Source organism: Saccopteryx bilineata, chromosome 3, assembly GCF_036850765.1.
Source record: "Saccopteryx bilineata isolate mSacBil1 chromosome 3, mSacBil1_pri_phased_curated, whole genome shotgun sequence".
NCBI classification, from domain to species: domain Eukaryota; kingdom Metazoa; phylum Chordata; class Mammalia; order Chiroptera; family Emballonuridae; genus Saccopteryx; species Saccopteryx bilineata.
The window spans coordinates 259929329-259957216 of NC_089492.1; the positions used below are offsets into that span (position 1 = coordinate 259929329).

The 27888-nt window shown below is 39.3% G+C and overlaps 1 protein-coding gene across 3 annotated transcripts in view; it reads left to right on the forward strand.

The window, feature by feature from the left end:
• FOXJ3 (forkhead box J3) overlaps window positions 1-27888 on the forward strand; it is a 168126-nt gene that overhangs the window by 23534 nt on the left and 116704 nt on the right. For all 3 annotated transcript variants that reach the window (XM_066269480.1, XM_066269479.1, XM_066269481.1), the window contains exon 2: window positions 4002-4062. Coding sequence is in view for 2 of the 3 variants with exons in the window: in XM_066269479.1 (XP_066125576.1) it covers window positions 4019-4062 (44 nt within the window). In the remaining variant the exon portion in view is untranslated. The remainder of the gene's footprint in view (window positions 1-4001; window positions 4063-27888) is intronic.

Consider the following 27888-nt stretch of genomic DNA (forward strand, 5'->3'; position numbering starts at 1 on the left):
AAATTTCCATGCTGCTGCTCGTTTGCCTGGGCAGGGAGAAGATTGGCGTATATTTGTTTTAGTTAACCAACCTGGGGTTCAGGACACCATTTAGGAGCAGCAATGTAGATTAAAATGAAAACGGAAACTAAACCACTGATACTAAAATAGATTGAAAGATATCTAGGAACTAGAGTTCGTAGTGAATGGTAACTAATTGGAGATCCTAAAGGTGTTGGTATTTGGGGGACTCAATATATAAGATCCTTTTCCTTGCCTGGATTATGAATTGACTGAAGAATAAAAGAAGAACCAACAGATGAAAATGAAATATTACTGTTGGTAAATTAGTTTTTTATTGAGATAAAAATTCACATACCATAAAGTCTTAATGTATACAATTTGGTGGTTTTATAACGAAGTTTTTTTTCTACAAGGTCTTGCAGCTGTCACCATTATTTAATACCTGGACATTTTTATCACTCCAAAAAGAAACCTATTAGTATTCATTTCTCTCATCCATTCCCCATCCCTCTTCTCTCATCTCCTGGCCGCCACTATTCTACTTTCCATTGTTACGATTTGGCTATTCTGAATATTTTATATAAATGGAATCATACACTATGTGGTCTTTTGTTTATTCTTTCATTTTGCATGAGGCTTTCAAGGTTCATCAGTGTTGTAACATGTAATAGTTATTATATGATATATTATGGATATTGTGTAATATGCCACAATTTGTTTATCCATTTATCAGTTGATGGATATTTATTTTATTTCTACTTTTTGGCTATTGTGAATAATGGTGTTATGAATATTATATGCAAGTTTTTGTGAGCGTATGTTTAAATTCTTTTGGGGACACACACATACACACCCTAGAGAATTATACACACACATGCATATATATATGTATTTATATATATACATATACCCATATATGTACTGAGGAATAGAATTGCTGAGTCATAGGCTCACAATTACCTGTATTTCTCATAAGGGTGATATAGAATATTGTAGAATGTGACTTAGATTTAAAATCCAAATAGACTGGCTAACTCTCCACATTCTCTAGTTCCTACTCAATAGAACCCAGTGTAGACCATGGGTCAGTCCACCTGATGACTCAATTGTTAAGCTCAACAGAGCAGATATGCCCAGATTACTGGCATTTGGAGTCCAGGATGTAGAGTTTTTGATTATCTCTAGCCACTAACCAAGTTACTTACCTCTTTGGTGAGGAGTGGGCTAAGAGCCCAGGAGTATTTTTTTTTTTTTCCCCAGGAGTATTTAGTGGAGTCATTTCTCATAGTAATCAAGAGTTGGGCCCTGGCCGGTTGGCGCAGTGGTAGAGTGTCGGCCTGGCGTGCAGGAGTCCTGGGTTAGATTCCCGGCCAGGGCACACAGGAGAAGCGCCCATCTGCTTCTCTACCCCTCCCCCTCTCCTTCCTTTCTGTCTCTCTTTTTCCCTTCTGCAGCCAAGGCTCCATTGGAGCAAAGTTGGCCCGGGCGCTGAGGATGGCTCTGTGGCCTCTGCCCCAGGCACTGGAATAGCTCTGGTTGCAACAGAGCGATACCCCAGATGGGCAGAGCATCACCCCCTGGTGGGCATTCCGGGTGGATCCTGTTCGGGTGCATGCGGGAGTCTGACTGCCTCTCGTTTTCAACTTCAGAAAAAAAAAAGTTGGAAAGAAATGTGCTTACTCTAACAAAGCAAATGAAAGACATTTTAGGCTAGCAACCTGAAAGCCATTTTTAAATAAAAGAGCTATGCCATTTTATTAAAAAAAGAATGAATTCAGCTTTGGACATGGTAAATTAGAGATATCTAGGAGGGAATGTTAGATATTTGTGTTTGGAGATCAGGAGATTGATACCTGCCAGAGAGAGATTTGAGGTTCATCTTCATATAGGCAATTGAAATATAGCAGTGGATAAATCACACATAAAGTAAAACAGTAAAGTGTCTAGTAATTTCTGTATCTTAAGTCTTTGAGGTTTTTAGTCTTTCAGCTGATGTGTCAACTCTATCTTACTCTGAATGATTCGTTTCCAAATTTTGTGATTTTTGGTTGTGAATTTACTGATTTTGGAAACTTATCTGTGGGAATTCTTCCAGGTTGAGCTCAAAGGCAGATTCCTCAGAGAGGATTTGCATTTGCTTCTATCGAGATTGAGTGGGGCACACTACCAATCTAGAACTATCCTAAATAATGAAGCTTTTAAAACCGTAATCTAGGTGAGGTTTCATTTGTTGTGAATATCAGGAGAGATACTACTCTGTGCTATCATTGCCCCCCATCCCTTCACCAGCACTCAGTGCCAAAGGTAAGGAGCAATTTTCCTTGCACTTCTCTTGGGTAACACCTGGACTTTGCCTCTTGGACCTTGGGCCCAGTAGACTTTGGAATTGCAAGTTGTAATTCATAGGGTTTGACAAAATGCCCTGAAGGTAAATGAGAGGTATTTTCTTTTCCTCTGCATGCTTTTCTAATTTCCCTTTTTCACTTAGTTTTTGACCTTGATCATACCTTACTTTCTTTCATACTATTGAGTAATTTATAAAGTTTTAGAAATATTTTACTCAGTGTTTGTTATTTTCAATGACATGTTGATCAAACTATTCTGTCATTCTGGCAGAAATAAAAATGTCTCTTCGGTGCATGCAGGGACAATTGGATGCAAGGTATGCACTGAATCTTTAAATCAAAGGTTATAAATTTTGGACAGAAATTCAATGTTTTGTTTGGCCCATATAGTATTTAGAAAATAAAAACATCAGGAGATTTAAAAGAAAAATTTGGATATGTTGTTCTTTTGAAAAAATTATAAGACCCTACTATACTGGGCTTGCAATCCTGTTTAGCAACAAACTGGCTAGAACTGGGAATAGTAGCTGATTTCTTCAGGGTCTATATGTTTTCTCTAGTTGCTCACAGTTGTCACTTGTGTAGCGTATGTATGTGTATACATATGACCTGTTCCAACTTCTGTCATTTATGTTACCTGTAGACATTTATGGAACATCCTTGTGCCAGGTAGAAGTGCTAATAGACAACTTTACATTTGTTTATTGATTAATTCTTACATCAAACCTGCAATTTATTCTTGATGAATAATTAAAGTTATATAGATGTTATTATCCCCAAGTTACAGATGAAGAAACTGAGGTTCAATGAGGTTATATAAATTCTTTAAGGTCATTTAGTGTCAAAACTAGAATTTGAACCTAGAACTGTCTTACTTAAAGTCTGTTTCAAAGTTTGTTATGTTACAGTGCTATTCTTAACTTTTTTATTTTAAAGCAATGAACTTGTTTTAGATGAAATCTTAGTGAAGTCTAGTATATAAAGCCAAGAAAGATAGTACTGCTTTGATTGAAGACTAGATGGGTGGGAATGGGTAGTATGTGGGAATGGGAACCATCATGCTTGGTCGCCTTTAGGCATCTCTTTGGAATCCCTAGGATTTTTTTTTTTTTTTTTTTTTTAAAGACTAGTATCCAGAACATAGAATTCCTAGAAGTCAGTAGTTTTTTTTTAATTTTATTTTTATTTTATTTATTCATTTTAGAAAGGAGAGAGAGATAGAGAGAGAAGGGGGAAGGAGCAGGAAGCATCAACTCCCATATGTGCCTTGACCAGGCAAGCCCAGGGTTTCGAACCAGCGACCTCAGCATTTCCAGGTCGATGCTTTATCCACTGCGCCACCACAGGTCAGGCGGAATCCCTAGGATTTTGCTAGACAGTTTGGACACTCTCTGTAAGATAAGCATATAACAGATTGTTAAACTTTGAGTTTTCAGCTCCTTTGGATGTTATAGGACATGCCTACAAGTATGTCTGTACTTTTTCAGTGTAATTCCTCTAATTGCATTTTTGATTCATGTGCATATGTGTTTAGAACATGGTGAATCTTTTATTTTTCTATTTTTTCAGAGTTATAACACTCTGAATTGTAACTTGATTTATAGTTTCATTTACTTTTGAGCATCTGTTAAATAATTCTTCTCTACTTTTCAGATTCTCTTTGTGGCCAGATGGGTTTGTATGGACAGGTTTGTCCATCTGTAACTTCATTAAGGTGAGTGCTCCTCTTTTTCTTTATTGGAACATGTTACGTTTTAAAAGTTATGCTGATCAGGTGACATTGGAATGAATTTCAGGGTGAGTGTCAGAATAAAATATTGTAGTTTTGTCAACTAGTGCTATTTGGTGGGTTGGCAGTTATTTTTGCTTACAGAGATATTTGTGGCAGGGGGATTTGGATCTCAGTTTCCACTTGGTGAGTTTACATATGTTCTTGTACATGAAATAACATAATTTTGCACTTCTTTGTCATTTCTTTTTTATTTCTTTTTTATTTTAGTGAGAGAAAGGGAGGCACAGACAGACTCCTGCATATGCCCTTACTGAGATCCACCCGCAAGCCCCCAGGGGGGTTCTACCCATCTGGGGCTCTTGCTCCATTGCAACTGGAGCCATTTGAGCACCTGAGGTGGAGGCCATGGAGCCATCCTCAGCGCTTGGGGCCAGTTTGCTCTAATTGAGCCTTTGCTGCAGGAGGGGAGGAGACGAGAGGACAGGAGAGAGAGAGAGAGACAGACAGACAGACAAAGAGAGAGAAGAAGGGAGGGGTAGAGAAGCAGATAGGTGCTTCTCCTGTGTACCCTGACCAGGAATTGAACCCAGGACATCCACACACTGGGCCGACGCTCTACCACTGAGCCAACTGGTCAGGGCCTCCTTTTTCTTTTTTAAACGAATCTTTCTACTTATTTTAATTAGAAAATACACAGTAAATATTGATTGCCTTTGTAGCAAATTACTAAATAAGAATAGATGCTAATTTTAACCTCTTTCTAAAGGATGATGTAATATACCTAGCTTATCTTCATTTATAATAAGTAAAGTATAAAATGTAACTTAGGAACTAAGTTATATACAACCTAGTGGGTGTAGATGTTTTTTTTTTAAGTTGCTAAATCCTGTACATACTAAATTTTATGAGAAATCTAATGAATAAAACAGATGAATGTGGGACTTTTTGCTTGCTTAGGTTTCCATTTTTATACTTACACATACCCCTGAGGGATCATTCCAATTCCCAGAGCACAGTTTGATAAAATAACCTAATATTTCAGACTAGAACATGAAGTGTTGATGACCATACCTACCAGTTACATGTGATATTGCAGGTAGCTGAATCATTTATTCAATCCACATATTGAGTATCTAATAGGTTGTTTGGCACTATTCTAAATGCTGAGGCTACAGCAGTGAGTATAGCAGATAAAAGTCCTGTAATCATGGAGCTTACATTCTGATGAAGGGACAATTAATGAGTAAGGTAGGTAAGAGGTATCTGTTAGTGACTACGAGTTAGGGCAAAAAATAAAATAGAGAATAGGAAATGTTTTTAGATAGGGTAGCCATGGAAAGCTTTACTGCAAAGGTGGCATTTCTGTGAAGAACTGAAAGAGTGATGGAATGAGCCACATCTTGTATATGTGGAAGATATGCATTCCAAGTAGAGGGAATCCAGGAAGTCACAAGGCAGGAGACTGGTTTGTCTTGTATGTTGGAGGAACAATGAAGTCAGTGTGGCTAGAACATTTTGATGAAGAGAGTTGGAATTGCCTACTTTTGGAGTGCAGAAGGAAAGAGAGGAGGGATACAAAATTGTTAGAGCCGTGAATGTGAAGCCAAGGAATCCTTAGGCTTGAAAGAAATTCTGATTGTGATACCACCAATAAATAAATTAAAAAATAAATTAAAAAAATGAAGTTGCACTTTCAGAGTTTACACACTTGAATTTTCAGCAGGCCAGTGCTGGCTTTTTCTTCAGTAGAAAACTTGACTCCCATACCATATAGCATTTCTTTTCTTGAGACTGTATCTTCCAGCTTATAATGGAAATAGATGGAGAGATTGCTTTTCTATTTTGCTAGTCTATGATTCCTGTTCCCCTATTGCCACCAAACAGGTGTCACCTGTATAGCACTGAAAAGATAAAGAGTATCATCTTTTCTATCATCTTCAAAACTGCTGTAGAACTAATCTGACTTAACAGTGATTTCTAACTAATATGATGAGAGGAGTCATTTTACCCTTTTTGGTAATATTTAAAACTTTGGATATGGTCATATCAGGATATTGTACAGACTTTGATCTTTCACTGCTTATACTTAAAGTGTAATTTAGTTGTGAGATGTGCTGAAACAATCATCTGTTAAGGTCACTGAGATTTTAAATCCCTTTTTTTGAATATTTATGTATAGGTTAAGCTTATATATGACATTGGGTTAGGAAAAAAATATATATACCTAACATTTTTTGATAAAATTTAGATTTTGGTAGGGATGATGAAAAAGAAGAGATACCATAAATTATTTTATAATTTGCTCACTGTGTGTAATAATTCTTTGCACTATATTTTAGAATTAAACTTTTTTGAGGATATAGCTATAAATTTAGTATTTAATTAATAAACTGAGAAGCTCTCTGACATCTGAGTTGGGTTATTTTGGGTCTTTATGTACACCTTTAGTTTCTGTAATATTTTATGTGGTTCATTTATAAAGCACAGAAGACCATTGTTACTGATTTTCTAACTGGAAGCCAGCCAGCATTGGTTTGATATAAGGAAAAAAAAAAAGAATGTCTATTTTTTGTTGTGAAGGAAACTGGGTCACTTAAGACCACAAACCTTTTAGTCTACTTTCCCATAAAGTCTTCCTCACATCGGAAAATCTTCCTAGGAATAGAGTCAGACAGAAGAGCTCTTAAAGTAGCTAAACTCACTGACAAACATTGCTTATTTGCCATACCTCGCTCATATATGCTATTTCAGTAATGCTAGAAAGTGGCTAGCCTCAAGATGAAAAGCATGAGTTGGTGGAGAAAACTGGACATATGACTGAGAAAGAGAAAATGGGGAGGCATTAGGGATTTGGAGGCTTAGGTAAGAATGGGAGTGGACAGTTTATGTGTAAGTGAACACAAGGGGTGGAATGAAAATATGTGGTATTTAAAAAATGTGTTGGGTAAGAGACGATAGTAAATGGATTAAAACTCTTCCTTCCCCTCTTAAATATTTAGGATAAAGAAGTTAAATATTATTTTCAATGAATGATATTGGATCCTGGTTTAATTTGAATGTGTTAGGATTACTCTTGATACTATACTTAACTGTATTTTATGATTAAAAGGTATATAATGAGTTATTTCTTGTCATAAAAAAAATAAAATCTTACCATTTGTGACAACATGAATGGACCTAGAGGGTATTATGCTAAATAAAATAGGTCAGTTAGAGAAAGACAAGTACCATATGATTTCACTCTGTGGAATCTAAAGAGCAAAATAAATGAACAAATGAAACAGAATCAGCTCATAGATACAGAGAACAGACTGATGGTTGCCAGATGGGAGGAGGTTTGGGGGACTGGGTAAAAAGGTAAAGGGATTGAGAAGTACAGATTGGTAGTTAAGAATAGTCATGAGGATGTAAAATACAGCATAGGGAATACAGTCAATAAAAACATAACTATGTATGGTGTCAGTTCGATAATGGAAATATAAGGGGGAACATTTTGTAAAGTACTATATATGATTGTCTAGCCACTATGCTGTGCCCCTGAAATGAATATAAAATAATACTGAATGTTAACTAACTTGAAAAAAAATTATTTTAAAATTAAAGAATGAGGTGAGTTTAAATAAAGACTCTTGGCACAAAGTCTGACACACATTAAAAAAATAAAAGGTAATACATGTTTATTTTAGATAATTTGGAAAGACACATATCTCTTGTTAATATTTTCATATCAAGTAACTTTTACTAGTAGATATTATGTGAGCATTAGAAAAAGGCCTACTAAATTTTGTTTAAAAGAATGATTGCAAAAGTTTTTGTACCAATAGCTAAGTATACTCTTTAATTTTAACCAAATTTCTCTGCCCAGAGGGGGCACTAATGATGGACTACAAACCTGGAAAAGGAAAGAGATACTTGTGCCTGCCTGTCTATTCCATGGGCTTCATAAGAACAACTTGTGAAGTAACAGTCATGTACTAAAGTACTAACTCCACCAAATGCTTCTCATCCCTACAGCAGAGCCTTGTATATGAACCAGTGGCTAATCAGAAAAGTGGTGTGCAGAGTCCCAATTCCAGCATCCTTAAAACAGATATGGAAGAAGGGATGGGGGGATTAGAGCTGAGTGGCAATAACTTAATAACTTGTTCCAGCAAACTACTAAGAAATATGGTATAAAAAGAGATTTTCTCAGATCTCTTTTATGTAGCTAGCATTTATGTAGAATCCTTGCATGTATCTAAAAAACCTTAGTTTTGTAAATCGTGAAGTTACATTAAAAATTTATATAGGATTCACAAGTATGGGTTGCCATCTGAGTCTACTACATTCATATCCTGAATTTGAATAGTAAGTCTGGATGATGAATACTGGGTCATCTGTATCTGTTAAGTTCCTGAGGTTTGGATAACAAGAGTAAGAGTTCAGATAATGATGGATTCAGTTCTGTAGAACAATAGAATCTTAAAAAGTTTAGCAGCATCTGTTTGGTTCGTGAGTTTGCATGAGATGGGTTTGAATTCTGAGGTATACCTCTAATTTATTTCCAAGTACAGATTCAATAAGAGCAAAAGCTTACTGAAAAAGCAAAGGCTGCCCTGGCTGGATGGCTCAGTCTGTTGGAGCATTGTCCCAAATTGCAGAGGTTGCCAGTTCTATCCTTGGTCAGGGCTTCATACAGGAACAGCTCAGTGTTCCTGCCCCCCCCTCCCCAATTCCTCTCATGCTAAAATCAACTTAAAACTAAAAAGCAAAAGCTTTCCTTGAACATTTGCTTTATTTAGACAAGTAAACACGTGCATATATGACATATTTCTTTCACATATTGTAGCAGTAGACTTTTTAATGATTTGGTTTGATCAAAGCAAAATAAAATTTGATGTTTCTTTGGACTTGTTAAAAATGGAGCCTTTTCTGGCCCTGGCTGGTTGGCTCAGTGGTGCAGCGTCAGCCTGGCATGCAGGACTTCTGGGTTCGATTCCCGGCCAGGGCACATAGGAGAAGCGCCCATCTGCTTCTCCACCCCTCCCCCTCTCCTTTCTCTCTGTCTCTCTCTTCCCCTCCTGCAGCCGAGGCTCCATTGAAGCAGGGTTGGCCCAGGTGCTGAGGATGGCTCCGTGGCCTCTGCCTCAGGTGCTAGAATGGCTCTGGTTGCAACAGAGCAACGCCCCAGATGGGCAGAGCATCGCCCCCTGGTGGGCATGCTGGGTGGATCCCGGTCAGGCGCATGCGAGAGTCTGTCTGACTGCCTCCCCGGTTCCAACTTCAGAAAAATACCAAAAAAAAAAAAAAGCCTTTTCTACATTTCTAAATTGGCTAATATTTATTAGAGGATTTATTTTGTGGTTCAAATGTTAGGTTAGGTAGATAGCTAGATATGAGCCAGGACAGGCAGAGGGGGGAAAGGGATTTGCATTTCTTCATGTCTACAGGGTCTAGATGAATCTTTAAGCTAGAACAGGCTCACCACATCCAGATTGGTGTTTGTGAGTTCTCTGATACGATATCAGCCACATAGCAGTATATAATGAAGGCAGATAAACAAGGGGGAGAAGCTGGAAAAAACGGGAACGGGAGAGTCCAGGGAGTAAAAGCCCATAAGTACCCAAGCCTTATAACTAATCGAGACACTCATTCTTGCCAGTGAGTTGCCCGCCCAGTCCCTTCTGATTGTATTCCTGCATAGTCAGTAAATCATTGGTTTGCTGCTGCACTGTTACCTCTTGATTGAATTCTTACTCTCAAGAAATCAAGAATCGAGGACTTCTTGTTATGCTGTTAACATGTATGTTACAGCATGCTGTTAATACATACATATACAGCCTGGGATACTGGGTTATCAGTAGCACTTCAAGTAGTGTCTGGTGACATTCACTACCTTCTATACGAGGGCTTTTTCTCTTGTTATCTTTTTCTGTTTTCACCCCTTTTTCATACTCATTCCTTTTTTGTTATGTTTCTTCCTTAAAGATGCCTTTTATTACTGATCGAGTATATCTGTTCAGGCTATGTCAGGGAACTCGGATATTGTAGCACCAGAGACGTTCATGTGTTAGTGTTCCAGATGAGTTTCCTGTCCATCTGTTTCATTCATTCATTCATTCATTCATTCATTCATTCATTCATTCATTCATTACAGAGACAGAGAGTCAGAGATAGGGATAGACAGACAGGAACACAGAGAGATGAGAAGCATCAATCATCAGTTTTTCGTTGTGGCACTTTAGTTGTTCATTGATTGCTTTCTCATATGTGCCTTGACTGTGGGGCTACAGCAGACCAAGTAACCCATTGTTCAAGCCAGCAACCTTGGGTCCAAGCTGATGAGCTTTTGCTTAAACTAGATGAGCGACCTCGGGGTCTCGAACCTGGGTCCTCCGCATCCCAGTCTGACGTTCTATCCACTGCACCACTGCCTGGTGGTCAGGCTGTCCATTTGTTTTCTTACTTTCCTCCTGTTGATATTGATGACCCTGCTATTTAGAATACCAGAGGACGGTAGATTTTTAGGCTTCTTGCTGCCTTGTTTTTAGTAGCAGTCTTGGTGTTGATTAGGCAGCTCTGGTATATAGCCTTAGAGTCAGGTAAATACAGGTAATCATATCTCTGCTTCATATTTTTTATATATGATCTTAGGCAGGTTCTTTCACTTTTCCTAATTTTGCTCTAATAGGGTTATTAATGCTTACTCACTGGTCTGTTAGGACTCATGGGGTTAAATATATGCATAAGGCATCTAGTGTATTTTTTCTCTTCTCCATTTTCCAATAGTGTAAAGCAAAAGGAATCATCATTTTTATATCCTTTCCTGTCAACTGAAGAACATGGGTCACAAGAGGATTACTTTTCTCCTTTTTTTGTTTTTCTTTTACCCAAAATTTTTAGATTCTAGAGTATCTACCAATAGACATTTAATATTATATGTTTATTTTTATACTTAATATAATTTTATACTTTTAAGTCTGACTGTCCCACATAGTGGCAGAAATAGCTTTTGCATTATCATTGCCATAGTTTATTATTATCTTTATCAAACTTTTTTGGAGTTGATAAAATTTATTATTTTTCATATTTAGTTATGGCTTGTTATAATGAAATGAAAAATAATGAGAAGCACTCTTAATTTTTACCATTATAGAAGCTTTTCCTAAAATGTATTTTGAACTTTTCTGGCTTATTTTCTAAAGCTCTATTGCCTTACTGTGGTAGCCAGTAGCCTCATGTGGCTATTTAAATTAATTAAAAATAAATAAATTTAAATCCGTTCCTCAGGCATACTGGCCACATTTTATGTGCTCAATAGCCACACATCTTAGGACTATCACCTTGAATAGCACACAAACATTTTCATTATGTAGAAACTTATTGGACAGTGCTGGTCTCCAAAATGTAATTTAATCTTTGATCTAAGATGACTTAATGCCTTAGGCCTTCCATTTCTGAACATTAGGTATTGAAGAGTACTACTGGCAATTCATTGACTTAAAGACATTATAAAAGATACTTTTGCGACTAAATATAGGTTTTGATTGCTAGCATTTATTTATGCTGCTTTTAATACTAGACGAGGCATTATTTAAACATTTTAAAGTATATTAATTAAATTCTACCAACAACTCTATGAGGTAGGTACAGTTGTTATCTTTGTTTCCCAAATTAGGAAACTGAGGTAAAGTTAAGCAGCTCAAGGACATGCAGCATATGAGGGACACAGCTCTTGTTCCAGTGCCCACTCTCTTAATCACTAAATTCTGCCTCTTGATTGTCAGTAACATAATTTGAGGCTTTTTTTTTTTTGTAAATGAGGGATGCTATCACTGAATATACTGGCAAAGTAAAAGAGGCATTAAATATATACAAAATCTGTGCCTACTAACTGCATATAGTATAAAATAATACTAAAAATAAAAAAGGCATTATATGATTTGATTTAGTAAGCTTATTTTATTCAAGCTTTGTTTGGTTTCAAGTAAAGGAATCCAGCATTGGATATATCAAATGAAACAAAACCAAAAAATTTATTTGGTAACTATTGGGGCATTTCACAGAACCCAGGGATAGCTAGATCTCTTGAGGGGACAGAACTTAGGTTCTTGGGAACTTAGGCAATACATTCTTTTCTCTGTTGCTTTTCTCTGAATGTAATTTATTTCATTTCTGCAAACCAACTTTCTTTGCCTTTCTGGTACATAGCCATTCAATACTGTTGAAGTTCATAGCTTCTTCATTCAGGAGAAATAGAAAACCAAATAGTTTCAGCCCTAATTCTAAGTTCTGGAGGGAGAAAATTCAGGTAAACACTTTAGGTCAGGTATCAACCCTGGTTCAAATCCTTTATTCCAGTTTGGTGTTGAGAGCTGGGCGTCTGTGTGTCCGCCTACTCCGCTGCCATCTTCAAAAAGCCATTCTCTAAGCTGCTTGAAGTCCAGAACTTTGTTGACTTGTCTTTGTATCCTCAAGACTTCACATGGTGTCTGGCAGAGAGTGGGTGTCCAGTATCTGTTGAACTGTGCAGATCACTCTCCGACCCTCAGCCTCACTGGGCATCAACTTCCTCGTGAAAAAATGAGTCGGATGGCGACCAGTTATAATCCTTCCACCGGTGGTTCTGATCTTGCCGGATGCTTGAGCCAGGAGTTCCCAGGTCCAAATCCTTTAATTTGTTCTTGTAGTACTACTGGTACAGACATGGTATAGATAAGACTTTCAGGACCCTAGAGATGGAGACAACTGAGAAAGGGCATGGTAAACGAGGCAAAACTCTGCGAAAAGTATCTGATACAAAGAAGCATGTTTCCAGTTTTGAATGGGAGGATTTAGGATTTTAAGAGAGGATATTTTTAGAGTTCACATCCTTAAAGTCATGTGGGTAGTGAACGGGAGACTTGATTTCCCCCTTCAAAGCAAAGCAGTATCCTTAGAATTGTAGATTTGAAATTGTACTCTTGCTTCAATTTTATTCAGTTTCACAGACACATACTGAATATTTATGTGTTTACTAATATTCAAAATTATCATAAAAGCAACAAAAGAAAAAGATTATACTGCCCCATACTAGTGCTCACTTGAAGAATAGGTGCTATGGATAGGTCTCTGTTGAAGATTATAGTGCTGAATAGAAATTTTAAACATAGGAACCCACTTTCTCAGTTATATTAACATTTTTGCTCCTCACACTGCCACATATCTATGGAGTTTGCAAAGTGATGTACAGTGGTACCTTGAGATATGAGCAGACCAAATACGAATTTTTAAAGATACAAGCTGTGACTTGGTCCGTATTTTTGTTTGAGATCCAAGCGAAATTCTGAGATACGAGTCGTGATTTGGGAAGCTGCGGCTAGTTGGCGCGTTGACGCACGGATCCAGTATCGGCAGCACAACACCAGCATCTCATTCTTTCTCACGTGTTACCCCCAGAATCAAGTCGAATCTCATGCGCTGTACTCATTCTTGCATCATATTTGCATTTTTTACTAATTTTTTTTGTGTGCTATTGTGGGGCCAAAGAAAGTTAGTGTAAAGGACAGTAATGAGATGAAGAGGAGAATGATGTCAATAGAAATAAAGCAAGAAATAATAGAGAAACATGAGCGTGGTGTACGAGTGATTGAATTGGCAAGGCTGTACAACTGCAATACATCTACAATTTGTACCATCCTTAAAAGGATGCCATCAAAAGCACAAATCCAGCAAAAGGAACTACAGTTCTGTCCCAACTAAGGACAAATATCCATGAAGAAATGGAGAAGCTTCTGCTGGTGTGGGTGAAAGAGAAAGAGCTGGCAGGAGATACAGTGACGGAGACTGTAATATGCGAAAAAGCACATATTATTTATGGCGACTTGAAGAAGAAAGAACCATCAACCTTAAAAGAGGCAGCAGAAGATACGTTTAAGGCAAGTCACGGCTGGTTTGAAAATTTCAAGAAGAGATCTGGCATCCACTCAGTGGTGAGGCATGGTGAAGCTGCAAGTGCTGACGTTAAGGCAGCTGAAGAGTACATCGCACGTTTTGCTGCGCTTATCCCAAAGGAAGGCTACATCCCCCAACAAGTGTTCAACTGTGATGAAATAGGATTGATTGTTTTGGAAAAAAATGCCCTGGAGGACTTTCATCACCACAGAGGAGAAGAAGCTGCCAGGCCATATAAACCCATGAAGGACCTTCTGACCCTTGCATTGTGTGCAGATGCTAGCGGTGACTGTAAAGTAAAGCCACTGCTAGTGTATCATTCTGAAAATCCTGGAGCCTTTAAGACTCACAAGATTCTTAAAGAAAAACTGCAGGTTATGTGGCGCACCAGTGCTAGGGCATGGGTTATGCGGTAGTTTTTTATTGAATGGGTAAATCTCGTCTTTGGTCCTGCAGTGAAGAAATATCTTCAAGAAAATAAACTCTCTATAAAAGCATTACTAATCCTTGAAAATGGTCCAGCCCACCCACCTGGTCTTGAAGATGACATTCTCGATGAGTTCAAATTTGTAAAAGTCCTCTACCTTCCACCCAACACGACTTTAATCTTGCAACCTATGGATCAGCAGGTCATTTCCAACTCTTAAAAGCTTTACACAAAGCACTTGTTCCGCTGCTGCTTTGAGGTGACTGAGAATACAATTCTAACCCTTGGAGAGTTTTGGAAAGATCACTACAACATTGTGATATGTTTACTATCACGTGATATTATTGACTTGGCATGGCAAGAGGTTACAAGAAGAACCTTGAACTCGGCATGGAAAAAGTTATGGCCTGATGTTGTTGCAGACAGGGACTTTGAAGGATTCGAACCAGAGACCGAGACCAAAGTAGAAGCATGGGAGGAGATTGTGTCCCTTGAAAAGTCAGTGGTTCTGGAGGTAGATGAGGGTGACGTAAACTAGCTCGTTGAAGAACATGAGGAGGAACTTTCAACTGAGGAGCTGAAGGAGCTACAGATGGTGCAACATACGGAGCTTCTGCAAGAGATTAGTAGTGAGGAGGTAGAGTCGGAGGTAGTGACTTCTACAAGTGAAATTAAAGACATGCTGGCAATGTGGGAGAAGCTTTCAAGTTTCATTGAAAAGAAACACCCAGAAAAAGTTTCAACTAGTCATGCTTCAGCACTTTTTAATGACACTTTTCACTTTCTGTAACATTTTAAAAGGCAGACAAAAGCAAACCTCTTTGGATAGATTTTTATTCAGAAGTCTTGCAAATGAAAGTGCCGAAAGTGCAGCCAAAAAGGCAAAAACAGGTGATGATTAAATGAAAAATACGTAATGTTAAGCTTAAAGTTAAGAAAGTGCATTTTTTTTTACAATTAAGTTGTGGTTTCATTTTAAGTAAAGAAAGTGCAGTTTTAGTTTTGTTTAAAGAAAATGCAATTTTAGTTTACATTTAGTGTTAAGAAACTGCAGTTTTAGTTTACGTGTCTACAGTGCCTGCATCCCTTCCTCCCTCTCTCCTCCTCCGCCATTCACCTCCGTTAGCTGCACTTGTCTGTCTCCAAGGTAAGAATACAGTATTTAATAACACTTTTTTCTTTTATTTTATATATTTTGTTATGCATTTGTAAAGTATACATGTGTGTTTCTTAATTAAAAACACGTTTTTTGGCCCTGGCAGGTTGGCTCAGCGGTAGAGCGTCGGCCTGGAGTGCTGGGGACCCGGGTTTGATTCCCGGCCAGGGCACATAGGAGAAGGGCCCATTTGCTTCTCCACCCCCACCCCCTCCTTCCTCTCTGTCTCTCTCTTCCCCTCCCGCAGCCAAGGCTCCATTGGAGCGGGGATGGCCCGGGCGCTGGGGATGGCTCCTTGGCCTCTGCCCCAGGCGCTAGAGTGGCTCTGGTCACGGCAGAGCGACGCCCCGGAGGGGCAGAGCATCGCCCCCTGGTGGGCAGAGTGTCGCCCCTGGTGGGCGTGCCGGGTGGATCCCGGTTGGGAGCATGCGGGAGTCTGTCTGACTGTCTCTCCCCGTTTCCAGCTTCAGAAAAAACAACAAAACAAAACACGTTTTTTCATAATTTAGGATGGTTTGGGGATGTTTCACAGGGCTGGAATGGATTAAATTTATATATTTCAGTTATTTTAAATGGGAGAAATTTGTTTGATATATGAGTTGGCTGACTTAGGAGCTCGGTTACAGAATGAATTAAACTCGTATCTCAAGGCACCACTTTTTTTTTTTTTGGTCTGGCTTCTTTCAGCATAATTATTTTGAGAGTCATTTGTATCGCTGCATGCATCAGTAGTTTATTCCTCTTGTTCCAAGGAAGTTTGTACAATTTGTGTATTCCATTTACCTGTCCAGTTTTGGCTATTAGATAAAAAGCAATGAACATTTGTGTATATAGCTTCGTGTGGACATTTGGTTTATTTTGGGTAAATATCTAGGAGTGAAATGGTAGGTGTATGTTTAACTTTTTAAGGAATTGTCAAATTGGTTTTTTTTTGTATTTTTCTGAATTTGGAAACGGGAGGCAGTCAGACTAGCGCCTGAGGCAGAGGGCATGGAGCCATCCTCAGCGCGCGGGCCAACTTTGCTCCAGTGGAGCCTTGGCTGCAGGAGGGGAAGAGAGAGACAGAGAGGAAGGAGGGGGGAGGGGTGGAGAAGCAGATGGGCGCTTCTCCTGTGTGCCTTAGCCGGGAATCGAACCTGGGACTCCCGCACGCCAGGCCGATGCTCTACCACTGAGCCAACCAGCCAGGGCCTCAAATTGTCTTTGACAGTGGTAGTACCATTTTACATTCCCATCAGAGTGTATGAGGGTTCCAGTTGCTCCATATCTTTTATTTATTTTTATTTTATTTTATTTTTTTATTATTTTATTTTTTTCTTCATTTTTCTGAAGCTGGAAACAGGGAGAGACAGTCAGACAGACTCCCGCATGCGCCCGACCGGGATCCACCCGGCACGCCCACCAGGGGCGATGCTCTGCCCACCAGGGGGCGATGCTCTGCCCATCCTGGGCGTCGCCATGTTGCGACCAGAGCCACTCTAGCGCCTGGGGCAGAGGCCACAGAGCCATCCCCAGCACGCCCGGGCCATCTTTGCTCCAATGGAGCCTTGGCTGCGGGAGGGGAAGAGAGAGACAGAGAGGGAAAGCGCGGCGGAGGGGTGGAGAAGCAAATGGGCACTTCTCCTGTGTGCCCTGGCCGGGAATCGAACCCGGGACCTCCGCACGCTAGGCCGACGCTCTGCCGCTGAGCCAACCGGCCAGGGCTATTTTTATTTTTTTTATCGAGAGATAGGGACAGACAGGAAGGGAGAGAGATGAGAAGCATTAACTCATAGTTGTGGCACCTTAGTTTTTCATTGGTTGCTTTCTCATACGTCTCTCAAGTGTCTCGACCTGGGAGGCTTCAACTAAGCCAGTGACCCCTTGCTCGTCAGCGACTTTGGGCTTCAAGCCAGTGACCTTTGGGCTCAAGTCAGCAACCATGGGGTCATCTCTATGATCCCATGCTGAAGTTGGTGCCCTTGCGCTCAAGCTGGTGACATCAGGATTTTGAACCTGGGCCCTAGGTGTCCCAGGTTGATGATCTGTTCACTGCACCACCTCCTGGTCAGGCAAATTCAAGCTGTTTTGAGTGACTTCAAAACCCTTACTCCTTTCTATTGTAGTATACTATATTTGAAACAGTAACCTTTAGTTTTTGAGATAATGACTTATTATAACATGGTTCTTACCTTTGAGGAGTACCAACGTTCATGTACATCCCCATGCCTCCTGACCATCCAGAGTATGATCGTACAAAAATTTTTATTTTAAAAATGTTTGAGGCAATATTAAAAAAAGGCAAATGTATGTTCTTCTGTTTCCATAAATTGGTTATCAAACAAACATGATTTTAAGTTAATAAAACTGTAACTGTAACTAATTTCATTTTTTGAAAAAAAAACCCAAAACTCACTCCTGGGATCAGCAAGCATGAGAAAAACTCACTATTCAAATAGGGTTAAACTTTATGGTTTCTCAAAACCATAAATGGTTAAACTTTATGGTTTCTCAAAAATTATTTAGTACTCAGAGCTTTTGTTTTTTTTTTTTGAGTTAGATGTATCAAAATTTATTGTATATGAAATTAAAACTAAGAAAATTAAAATATTGATAACATGTTTTATGAAAAATAACTTTTCCAAAAAAATGTAGTGAGATCTGTATTGTTTACATTTTTGCAAAATTTAAAAATATCTGGCTTAATATAGACAGCTGCATTCTCATCTCAGCCTTTGCATTCAGTTTGTTGTGATATCATGTCACATAGCATCTGAAAAGCTCCACTGTACACTTAGGAGAGGCCAAGAGTGAAAAAGGCAAATAACGCCTTAATATGAAAATTGTTTCGACCCTTCAGATCCCATGAAAGGGTCTCTGAATCATACTTTGAGGGCTGCTGAACCATAGACATTGCATGTAGAAGCCTAAGTTGTTTCTTCAGTATTTTTTTTGTGCATCATACTTAACATGAAAAGACTAAGATGGGATCTTCTTCCACAATGTTAGTGCTTGCCGGCACTAATGCTGTACTACTGGTATAATGCTATGGACACAGAATGTGGGAGAGATAAATTGATGTCTGATACCCAGTAAATGTTGTATGGTGAGTTGAAGCAGTATGGTTGCAAGCAGAGAGGTCAAGATAAATACTTTAATGGAACAGAATGAACCAGTAGACACATGTTACTCAGAGGAAGAAGACTTTTATTAATATGTATGTTTTAAGCTATTATAAGAAGCATTAATAGCAGATTCTGTGTGAGTTTTTAAATAACAGCTGCAATGATGGCTTTGAGTGTTACGTCAGAGGTACTGTTGTTCACTTTTAACAACTACTCAGATTTCGGTAGGTAGTGAGCTTTATATGCAAAATATAGTATTTATTTAATGATGGAATGTCCTTTAGTGGTTAATGCCCCCAAATATCAGTATATTTATTTTTTTCTCCCTACATTATAGAGCAAAATATTTTTAAGCTGAGAATTACACAAATAATATAAAAATGACTTTTGACCCCATGATCCCTAAGTTTGTACTCTGAATGGAGTTCTAACTATGAGTATGATTTGTATGAGTTTAGAATACAGTTTTATGAATCTGAGACTATATATCTGTGGAATAATTTGGAGAAGAGCAGTAGGTTTATTATGATTTTTAAATCATCTGGTTGAAGAAGTTCTGGACTTTATTATTTTTTTATTTTTTATTTTTCTTTTTTCTTTTTATGTATTTTTCTGAAGTTGGAAACGGGGAGGCAGTCAGACTCCCGCATGCCCCTGACCGGGATCCACCTGGCATGCCCACCAGGGGGCGATGCTTTGCCCATCTAGGGCATTGCTCTGTTGCAACCAGAGCCATTCTAGCGACTGAGGCAGAGGCCACAGAGCCATCCTGAGCCCCACCCCCCAACTTTGCTCCAGTGGAGTCTTGGCTGCGGGAGGGGAAGAGAGAGACAGAGAGGAAGGAGAGGGGGAGGGGTGGAGAAGCAGATGGGTGCTTCTCCTGTGTGCCCTAGCCAGGAATCGAACCCTGGACTCCTGCACGCCAGGCCAACGTTCTACCACTAAGCCAACCGGCCAGGGCAGTTCTGGACTTTAAACTCAGAAAAAAGAACCCAAAACATGAAGCATCATTGTAAAGAGAACTCTGATCAGTTCTCAGTTTTGAAGATAGAATTTAAAGATATTTTCTTTTCTATAGCAAGGGAGGTATAGATTAGCCTGTTGAACCATTTTTGTTTTGTTTTGTTTTGTTTTAAAGCACAGTGAATATAAACTTTACCGCATATTTAAGTAAGTTGTGAATTTTTCTTCCTTGGAGATCTTAAAGAATATTCTTGGTCTCCAAATTAAGTAATAACAGGACTTTTAAAAATGAGCTAATAGGCCCTGGCCAGTTGGCTCAGTGGTAGAGCGTTGGCCTGGTGTGCAGGAGTCCCGGGTTCGATTCCAGGCCAGGGCACACAGGAGAAGCGCCCATCTGCTTCTCCTCCCCTCCTCCTCTCCTTCCTCTCTGTCTCTCTCTTCCCCTCCCGCAGCCAAGGCTCCATTGGAGCAAAGTTGGCCCGGGCACTGAGGATGGCTCTGTGGCCTCTGCCTCAGGCGCTAGAATGGCTCTGATTAGGGCAGAGCGATGCCCCAAGATGGGCAGAGCATTGCCCCCTGGTGGGCATGCCGGGTAGATCCTGGTCGGGTGCATGAGGGAGTCTGTCTGACTGCCTCCCATTTCTGGCTTCTGGAAGGAAAAAAAAAAAAGAGCTAATAAGGTTTTTTTTTAATCTCTGATTTTATGATAAGTATCTCTGAAATCACACTTATGTTTACAAATGAAGTCTCACTACATTCCTTCAATTTTTGTATAAGCTGTATTATGAATACTTTTGGAATTTTGGAGGTGAAAGAAAAGTTGCAAAAATTGAGTGTTGAAGAATGAAGTATTATTGTGTGTGTTGGGTTCTTTATTCTAAATTTGATTTTCCACCTGTATTTTCACTACATTAAGTATTTTCCCAGCTTATCATTTAAAAAGGTCATTGTTCATAGGAAGTTTAAAGGCTGAGTCAGGTATTCAGACCTTAGTGGATTCTACTTTTCTTCTAAATGGAGCAGAGATCAACTACTTTGAAAAAATGGGAGTTTTTACTAGAGAAGAATAATTAATTGTGGAGTTTATAGTAGCAACCCTGGCTTCCAATATTGCCTTAGGGCACTGTGAGATGGAGAGAGAGGTCCAAGGATATAGGTAGTTAGAAGTATCCCGATGTATACTCTATGGAAATTTTGTCAGGAACAAGCTGTCATACACCAGGAAAATGAAAAAAAAATTTTTTTTTTTCCTTGTTATACCTTTGTCTCTCTGCTACCAGATATCCAACTGGGGCTTTTATACTATTAGAACTGTGAATTTAGAACTGTTTTATAGAATAAATATGCTTTTGTGGGCTGCTTCAGGAGCCATCATTATGTGATCCTGTTTCTTTGGGAAAAGCATGTTCTGAATTTTCATGTAATCTGAAGACAAAATTTGAAAACATAATTCTTTCTGGGTCACTTTTTTGGAGTAAATGATGAGGGGCTCATTACCATTAAGGTTGCTAAATCATTATTGAGAGATTTAGGGTATGTTAATCTAAAACCACTGAGTAAGTGTGACAACCATTTCAAACTAGAAAATCCTGAAGAGTATGAAAGTGATAATATTAATAGCTAACATTATTGAGTGCATGTATTAACTTGTTTACTCCTCACAACGATTTTTTGAGGGTGGGTACTGTTTTTATCCTCATCTTACAAATGAGGAAACTAAAGCATTAAGAAGTTAATTTAGTTAGGGTCTAAATTAGCTAAAAGTGGAAGAGCTTGGATTCCAATCCGGGCAGTCTTGCTTTGGAGCCTTTCTTCCTAATTACAGAATCACATGTTTTCCAATGTAGGCCATTCACTGTGTATTTGTTAAAATTAATAGAAGAATATAAACTTTGATTTGACTGGTATCTAATTAAAAAAGACACTAGCTTGCCTTGCTTGGAAATAAAGTATTACTTTATTTATAAATTTAAAATTTGTTTTTTAATATTACATGGTTAAAAAATGTAAAGTCAATCTGTAATAGATTATTTCATTTATTTTTAGGTTTCCGCCACTGTCTGCCCTTTGGAGACTAAAATATCCACACGTACTCTCCTTATATATAGAACACACTTGCCCTTTTCCCAAGGGAGACAACCAAGAGTTTCATCCAGTTAGGTCCAGCTGAAAAGCCCAGATCCCTTTCATCAGATCCCAGAGTGGCTTCTTGCTGTTTAAAGACCTGCAAACCAAATCTGCACTCTGCACACCTAATTCATAGTAGTGGAGAAGGAACAGGTTAACAACAGTAAAAGCTGAAAAGGGGATAATGAGAAACACTCAGGAAGTCACTGTTTTGTATAGATTATGAAATCCTACAGGGCAGAGATTCCCTGACAGTGGAAAAAATTCTTTGATTCTACTCTTTGATGGGGCCTCCATTGTCCCCTGTGCCCTCTAGAAGATCTTACCTTGTGCAGTATCCTCCATGGCCATATCTGAGATGGGTATTGGTGAAGATGTCGTTTTTGGGAAATGCACAACTGTTATAGCTCAGTTCTTGTTGCTGAGCTTGTTGATGAGTATTCTTTTGGAAACTTAGAGGTTTTTGCAATCTGGACTCTTTCTCTTTTCCACCCTTTATATGGTTATCTTTAAACATTTAGTTCTAGACTTTTTGCTTCTTTGAGCCAAAGGACCTGCCCAAGCAGAATGTGATGACCCTGCCCTTTGTGCTCTGCTTATCCTGGGGATTTCTACCCTTGTTTTGGTACCCCTTCAACTGTTTAGAGGTGAAACCTGTGGACCATTCTCAAAATAACACCTCAAAATTTATAAAACAAAATACTTAGGATTACAGTGGAAACCAATTAAAAATACTGAAATATGGTTAGCATATTATTTTTGTAACGTAGAAATAGATGTGCCTTTAAATTAACATATTAAATACAGATTTAGGGTCAAGTCTACCACACATAATTTTGAAATAGTTGATGAGTTTAAATAAAAATTTGAGATTCAGCGACTTTATCGCTTGACATGAATATTTTTTGTGATTTTTATTAACATTCGCAGGTATTGTTAATGCTACTGTTAAGGATTTGGTGTCTTTCATAATTAAAGGAAATGCTAAATTTCAGTTACAAGTTAGTGGATATAAGAATATTTTCGCCCTGGCCGGTTGGTTCAGTGGTAGAGCGTCAGCCTGGCGTGCAGGAGTCCCGGGTTCGATTCCCGGCCAGGGCACACAGGAGAAGCGCCCATCTGCTTCTCTACCCCTCTCCCTCTCCTTCTTCTCTGTTTCTCTCCTCCCCTCCCGCAGCCAAGGCTCCATTGGAGCAAAAAGTTGGCCCGGGTGCTAGAATGGCTCTGTGGCTTCTGCCTCAGGCGCTAGAATGGCTCTGGTTGCAACAGAGCGATGCCCCAGATGGGCAGAGCATCACCCCCTGGTGGGCATGCCGAGTGGATCCCGGTTGGGCGCATGCGGGAGTCTGTCTGACTGCCTCCCTGTTTCCAACTTCAGAAAAATACACACACAAAAAAGTATTTTCTCCTTCCACTTTTCATTGACCTCTTTTAGCTCCTGAGAGAATTAAGGCCATTTGAAACAATAGTCTTGGTTGGGAAGACAACAGCCTTGCAACATTGTTTTTGTGTGGCAAAGCACCAGTCTTCTTTACTGCTAAGTCTGCAGTTTTGCAGGTACACTACTCAGTTCAGTTTGCTACTTCAGAAGCAGTTGGTGTTTTTTCAACCATGCAGGGCTTTAAATGATAGGATTTAGCTTAAATTGCAGACCATACGCTGGGAGTACCTCACTTGACGAATCTACATTTTCTCTACCTCTGTTTGCAACTCTAATTGAAGTTTATTTCTCTTAGGACTTTAAGTGACAAGAAGGAGCCAACATATGCCAACATTCTAAATTTTCCCTGCATTTCTGTCCTTGTAGCCTCAGTTGGCACATGGTTTGCTTGCCAACTTCTGTAGATGACAGTTTGACCAAAGTCTTCATCAGTGTTTAATGTCATCAGCTTTCCAACTTGCAGTATCAGAATTCTTAATGTTTGCCTTATTGACTCTTCTCTTTTTTTTTTCTTCTTCTTCAGAGAGAGGGATAGATAGGGACAGACAGACAGGAACAGAGAGATGAGAAACATCAATCATCAGTTTTTCGTTGCAACACCTTAGTTTTTTATTGATTGCTTTCTCATATGTGCCTTGACCGCGGGCCTTCAGCAGACCGAGTAACTCCTTGCTTGAGCCAGCGACCTTGGGTCCAAGCTGGTGAGCTTTGCTCAAACCAGATGAGCCCGCACTCAGGGCTGGTGACCTTGAGGTCTCGAACCTGGGTCCTCCGCATCCCAGTCTGACGCTCTATCCACTGTGCCACCGCCTGGTCAGGCTTGACTCTTCTTTTAAGATAGTATCTTATATTAGGTTCTATCACTTGTCTCACTCCACTTCCATGTTCCAAACTTCATGTTAGAATTGCATTCACTCACTGGTAGAGATATATAGTAGTTAAACATGTAAACAGCTGGAAGGTAAACAGTTTAGGGCTAGGTTGACAGCTTCATAATTGTTTCACAAAAAAATCAGGGATCAAGATTCTATCTCTCTGCTTCCATAGCTTCCATAGCCTCAGTGTGTGGCTTCTATTCTCAAAGGTCACCTTATGATCCAAGATGACCTCTGGAGCAACAGCTATTGTGTCCACATTCCAGAGAGCTAGATGGCAAAGTGCAATGCCATCCAGAATAAAATTGGGGTTGTATTCCTAAGGAAGAGGTAAAAACAGGTTAATAGGTGTTTTTAAAAACAGATACTAGGTCTCCATTTAGTGGTATCTGCCAGAGATGTTGCTTCTGTTTGCCTTGAGTGCTGAGATGCTATAATAAAAGTTATATTTTATCTTCAATATCTATATTTAAAAAATGTGTTTATCTTTTCTGAGATGCATGTGACCGGAATTACTGCTGTGTTAATTACAGGGATTTCCTTCGAGTTCTTAGTTGCTCAACTTTTCACATGTTGCCAAGTCTTAAGATGAAATGCCAAGTGCCTAAGATGGAGTGGGAGGATTGAGGAATATCTAGGTCAATAACATCATTAGCCTCATTATTCTTATTTTACTTGATGTCTACCTCTTAACTCCATCTAGGGAACTAACAATATCTCTACCTATTTCCCCATTTTAGAAAACTTTCTTAGTAGTATAAGCCTTGGCTACTCCTTGGGAGTCAGGGAAATTACAGAGAGAGGCCAACCAATGTGCTCAAGTAGCTAAAAAGCATATTTAGGGTCTTATCAGTGGCAGTGTTTCATAAAGTAGGGATTAGAACCCCTGTCCTACTCCTGTGTCATGACTTAATGTTGAGTTCTTATATCTTGATGCTCTTTACCTTTTCATTTTATGCAGGAACAATTCTTCATGAAACTTCTTTTAAGCAACAGATACCATGATAGATTTAAGAATTTCAAATATAAGTCTTATGTAGTACCATTTGTCAGTCTGTGCTCTGAATCAAACTTTTTTCCAATTTGTAAAGGTTTTTGATCCTGTGATTATCTTTACTTCATGCTATTGCTTCCTCTTTTCTTTCACCTCCTCTTTTTACCTTTTAAGAATTTTTTTTTTGTGTGTATTTTTTCTGAAGTTGGAAACAGGGAGGCAGTCAGACAGACTCCTGCATGTGCCCGACCGGGATCCACCCGGCACACCCACCGGGGGCAATGTTCTGCCCATCTGGGGCGTTGCTCTGTTGCAACCAGAGCCATTCTAGCGCCTGAGGCAGAGGCCATAGAGCCATCCTCAGCGCCTGGGTCATCTTTGCTCCAATGGAGCCTCAGCTGAGGGAGGGGAAGAGAGACAGAGAGGAAGGAGAGGGGAAGGGGTGGAGAAGCAGATGGGCACTTCTCCTGTGTGCCCTGGCCAGGAATTGAACCCGGGACTCCTGCACGCCAGGTCGATGCTCTACCACTGAGCCAACCGGCCAGGGCCTCCTTTTACCTTTTTTTTTTAAAAAAATTTTTTATTTATTCATTTTAGAGAGGAGAGGGAGAGAGAGAGAGAGAGAGAGAGAGAGAGAGAGAGAGAGAGAGAAGGAGAGACAGAGAGAGACGAGGGGAGGAGCTGGAAGCATCAACTCCCATATGTGCCTTGACCAGGCAAGCCCAGGGTTTCGAACCGGCAACCTCAGCATTTTCAGGTCAATGCTTTATCCACTGAGCCACCACAGTTCAGGCTCCTTTTACCTTTTAAATGTGTATGATCTCACTTGTTTGGGGAGGATACCCACGCATTCATTGAATAGTCACTATTTCAATTATTTAACCACCATTGATTGACCCTTTACTTTCTACGTTACTAGACATTCGAGAGATAGAAAAGTTATCTTCCAAGGAGCTCATGGTCTCATGGGAAAAAGATAAAAATAATTATAATTTTTTATAAGTTTTATGATAAGAGGTATTTATATTTCTACTAAGGGAGCAGGATCTGGTTCAATTTTAGTACATAGAAGGTGGGAAGAGTAGATTTACCAGGTTTTCTGATGGGGAGATATTTGGGCTGCGTCTTTGGGATTAGGGTGGGACTGAGTAGTGAAGAAGAAATAGAAGCCAACTAAGCAGAGTTAGAGGGAAATGGCATTTTAGAAAGGAAGACTCTTAGTCCTTATCTAAATATTTTGTAGATAACGTGTACCTGCCGTGGTGTTTAGGTTATGCCTGAAATTCTAGTGTATGGTCACTATCCTTAATGTGGAGGGTGTGCAAAGAAGAAGTAAGGGTAGAAAGCTTAGACATATGATATAATCATACACAGAAAACAGCAAGTAAATGCCAAACTGAGGTTATAATGCTCTAGGAATTTAGAGAAGGGTTAATAAAAGATTAATAAAATTTAAGATAATTGAAAATGAGTTTAGGTTTAGTTCAGTGGTAGTCAACCTGGTCCCTATCGCCCACTAGTGGGTGTTCCAGCTTTCATGGTGGGTGGTAGGCAAGCAACCAAAGTATAAATAAAAAGATAGATTTAATTATAGTAAGTTGTTTTATAAAGATTTATTCTGCCAAACTTAGCAAAAATACTACCTAAAGTACTTGGTAAGTAATTATTATTATTATATGCTTTAACTCTGCTTTATAAATTTTATAAAGTTACTTCCCTACCTTATAAATCACCATTACTGTGGGACCAGTGGGCTGTTAGAAAATTTTACTACTAACAGAGATACAAAAGTGGGCAGTTGGTATAAAAAGGTTGACTACCCCTGGTTAGTATAATAGAAACAGGACCATTTAAAGTTTTGGAGCACAATGACATGAAAAACAATACTGACAGATTCCTCTGGAGCATATGCATGCATGGACTCTGGAGATCATTAGCAGGGAGGGGTGGTGAGAAATAAGTCTAGGAGGCCACTAAGGAAGCTTTTGGAATGAGGTGAGGTAATGAGGGCCTGACATTTCTTAACCAGATTTCCATAACCAGATTCCTCAGAGCCTCCCATGCTCTTTTAAAATTTATTACCATCTGTTCCTTTAAACAAGTAGACCTTTGTCATCCTCATTTCACTGAGAGGTTTCTTTCTAAAGTTATGATCTGGCCAAATCTAATGATAATTTTTTTTGAGTTCTCATTGCAATGGAGAATCAGTGCAGTGACTAGCCTAAGCACCAACAATGGAAGTATTTTTTTTACTTCCTTACCAAGAATATATAAAATTTAATAAAATGCAAACAAAATAGAAGCCCCACTTTTGCAGAGCTTAAAAGAGATTTTATAGTGTACTTCAAATCTGCTCTAGCAGAACTGATGAAAAATAAGTGTAGCAGTGGAATAATTCTTACTCATGGTGTCTTTGATGACTAGAGATCTTCTCAGCTTATTTGGACTTTAACTTCAAGTTTTGGCTGAACTTCCTTCTCTGCCTCTTTTTTTCTCTTCCTTCTTTTCCAAGTGAGAGGAGGGGAGATAGAAAGATTCTTTTTTTTTTTTTTTACATTTTTTTTGGGGGGGTCTTTTTCTGAAACTGGAAATGGGGAGGCAGTCAGACAGACTCTCGCATGTGCCCGACCGGGATCCACCCGGTACGCCCACCAGGGGGCGATGCTCTGCCCATCCGGGGCGTCGCTCTGTCGCGACTAGAGCCACTCTAGGGCCTGGGGCAGAGGCCAAGGAGCCATCCCCAGCTCCCGGGCCATCTTTTGTTCCAATGGAGCTTCGGCTGCGGAGGGGAAGAGAGAGACAGAGAGGA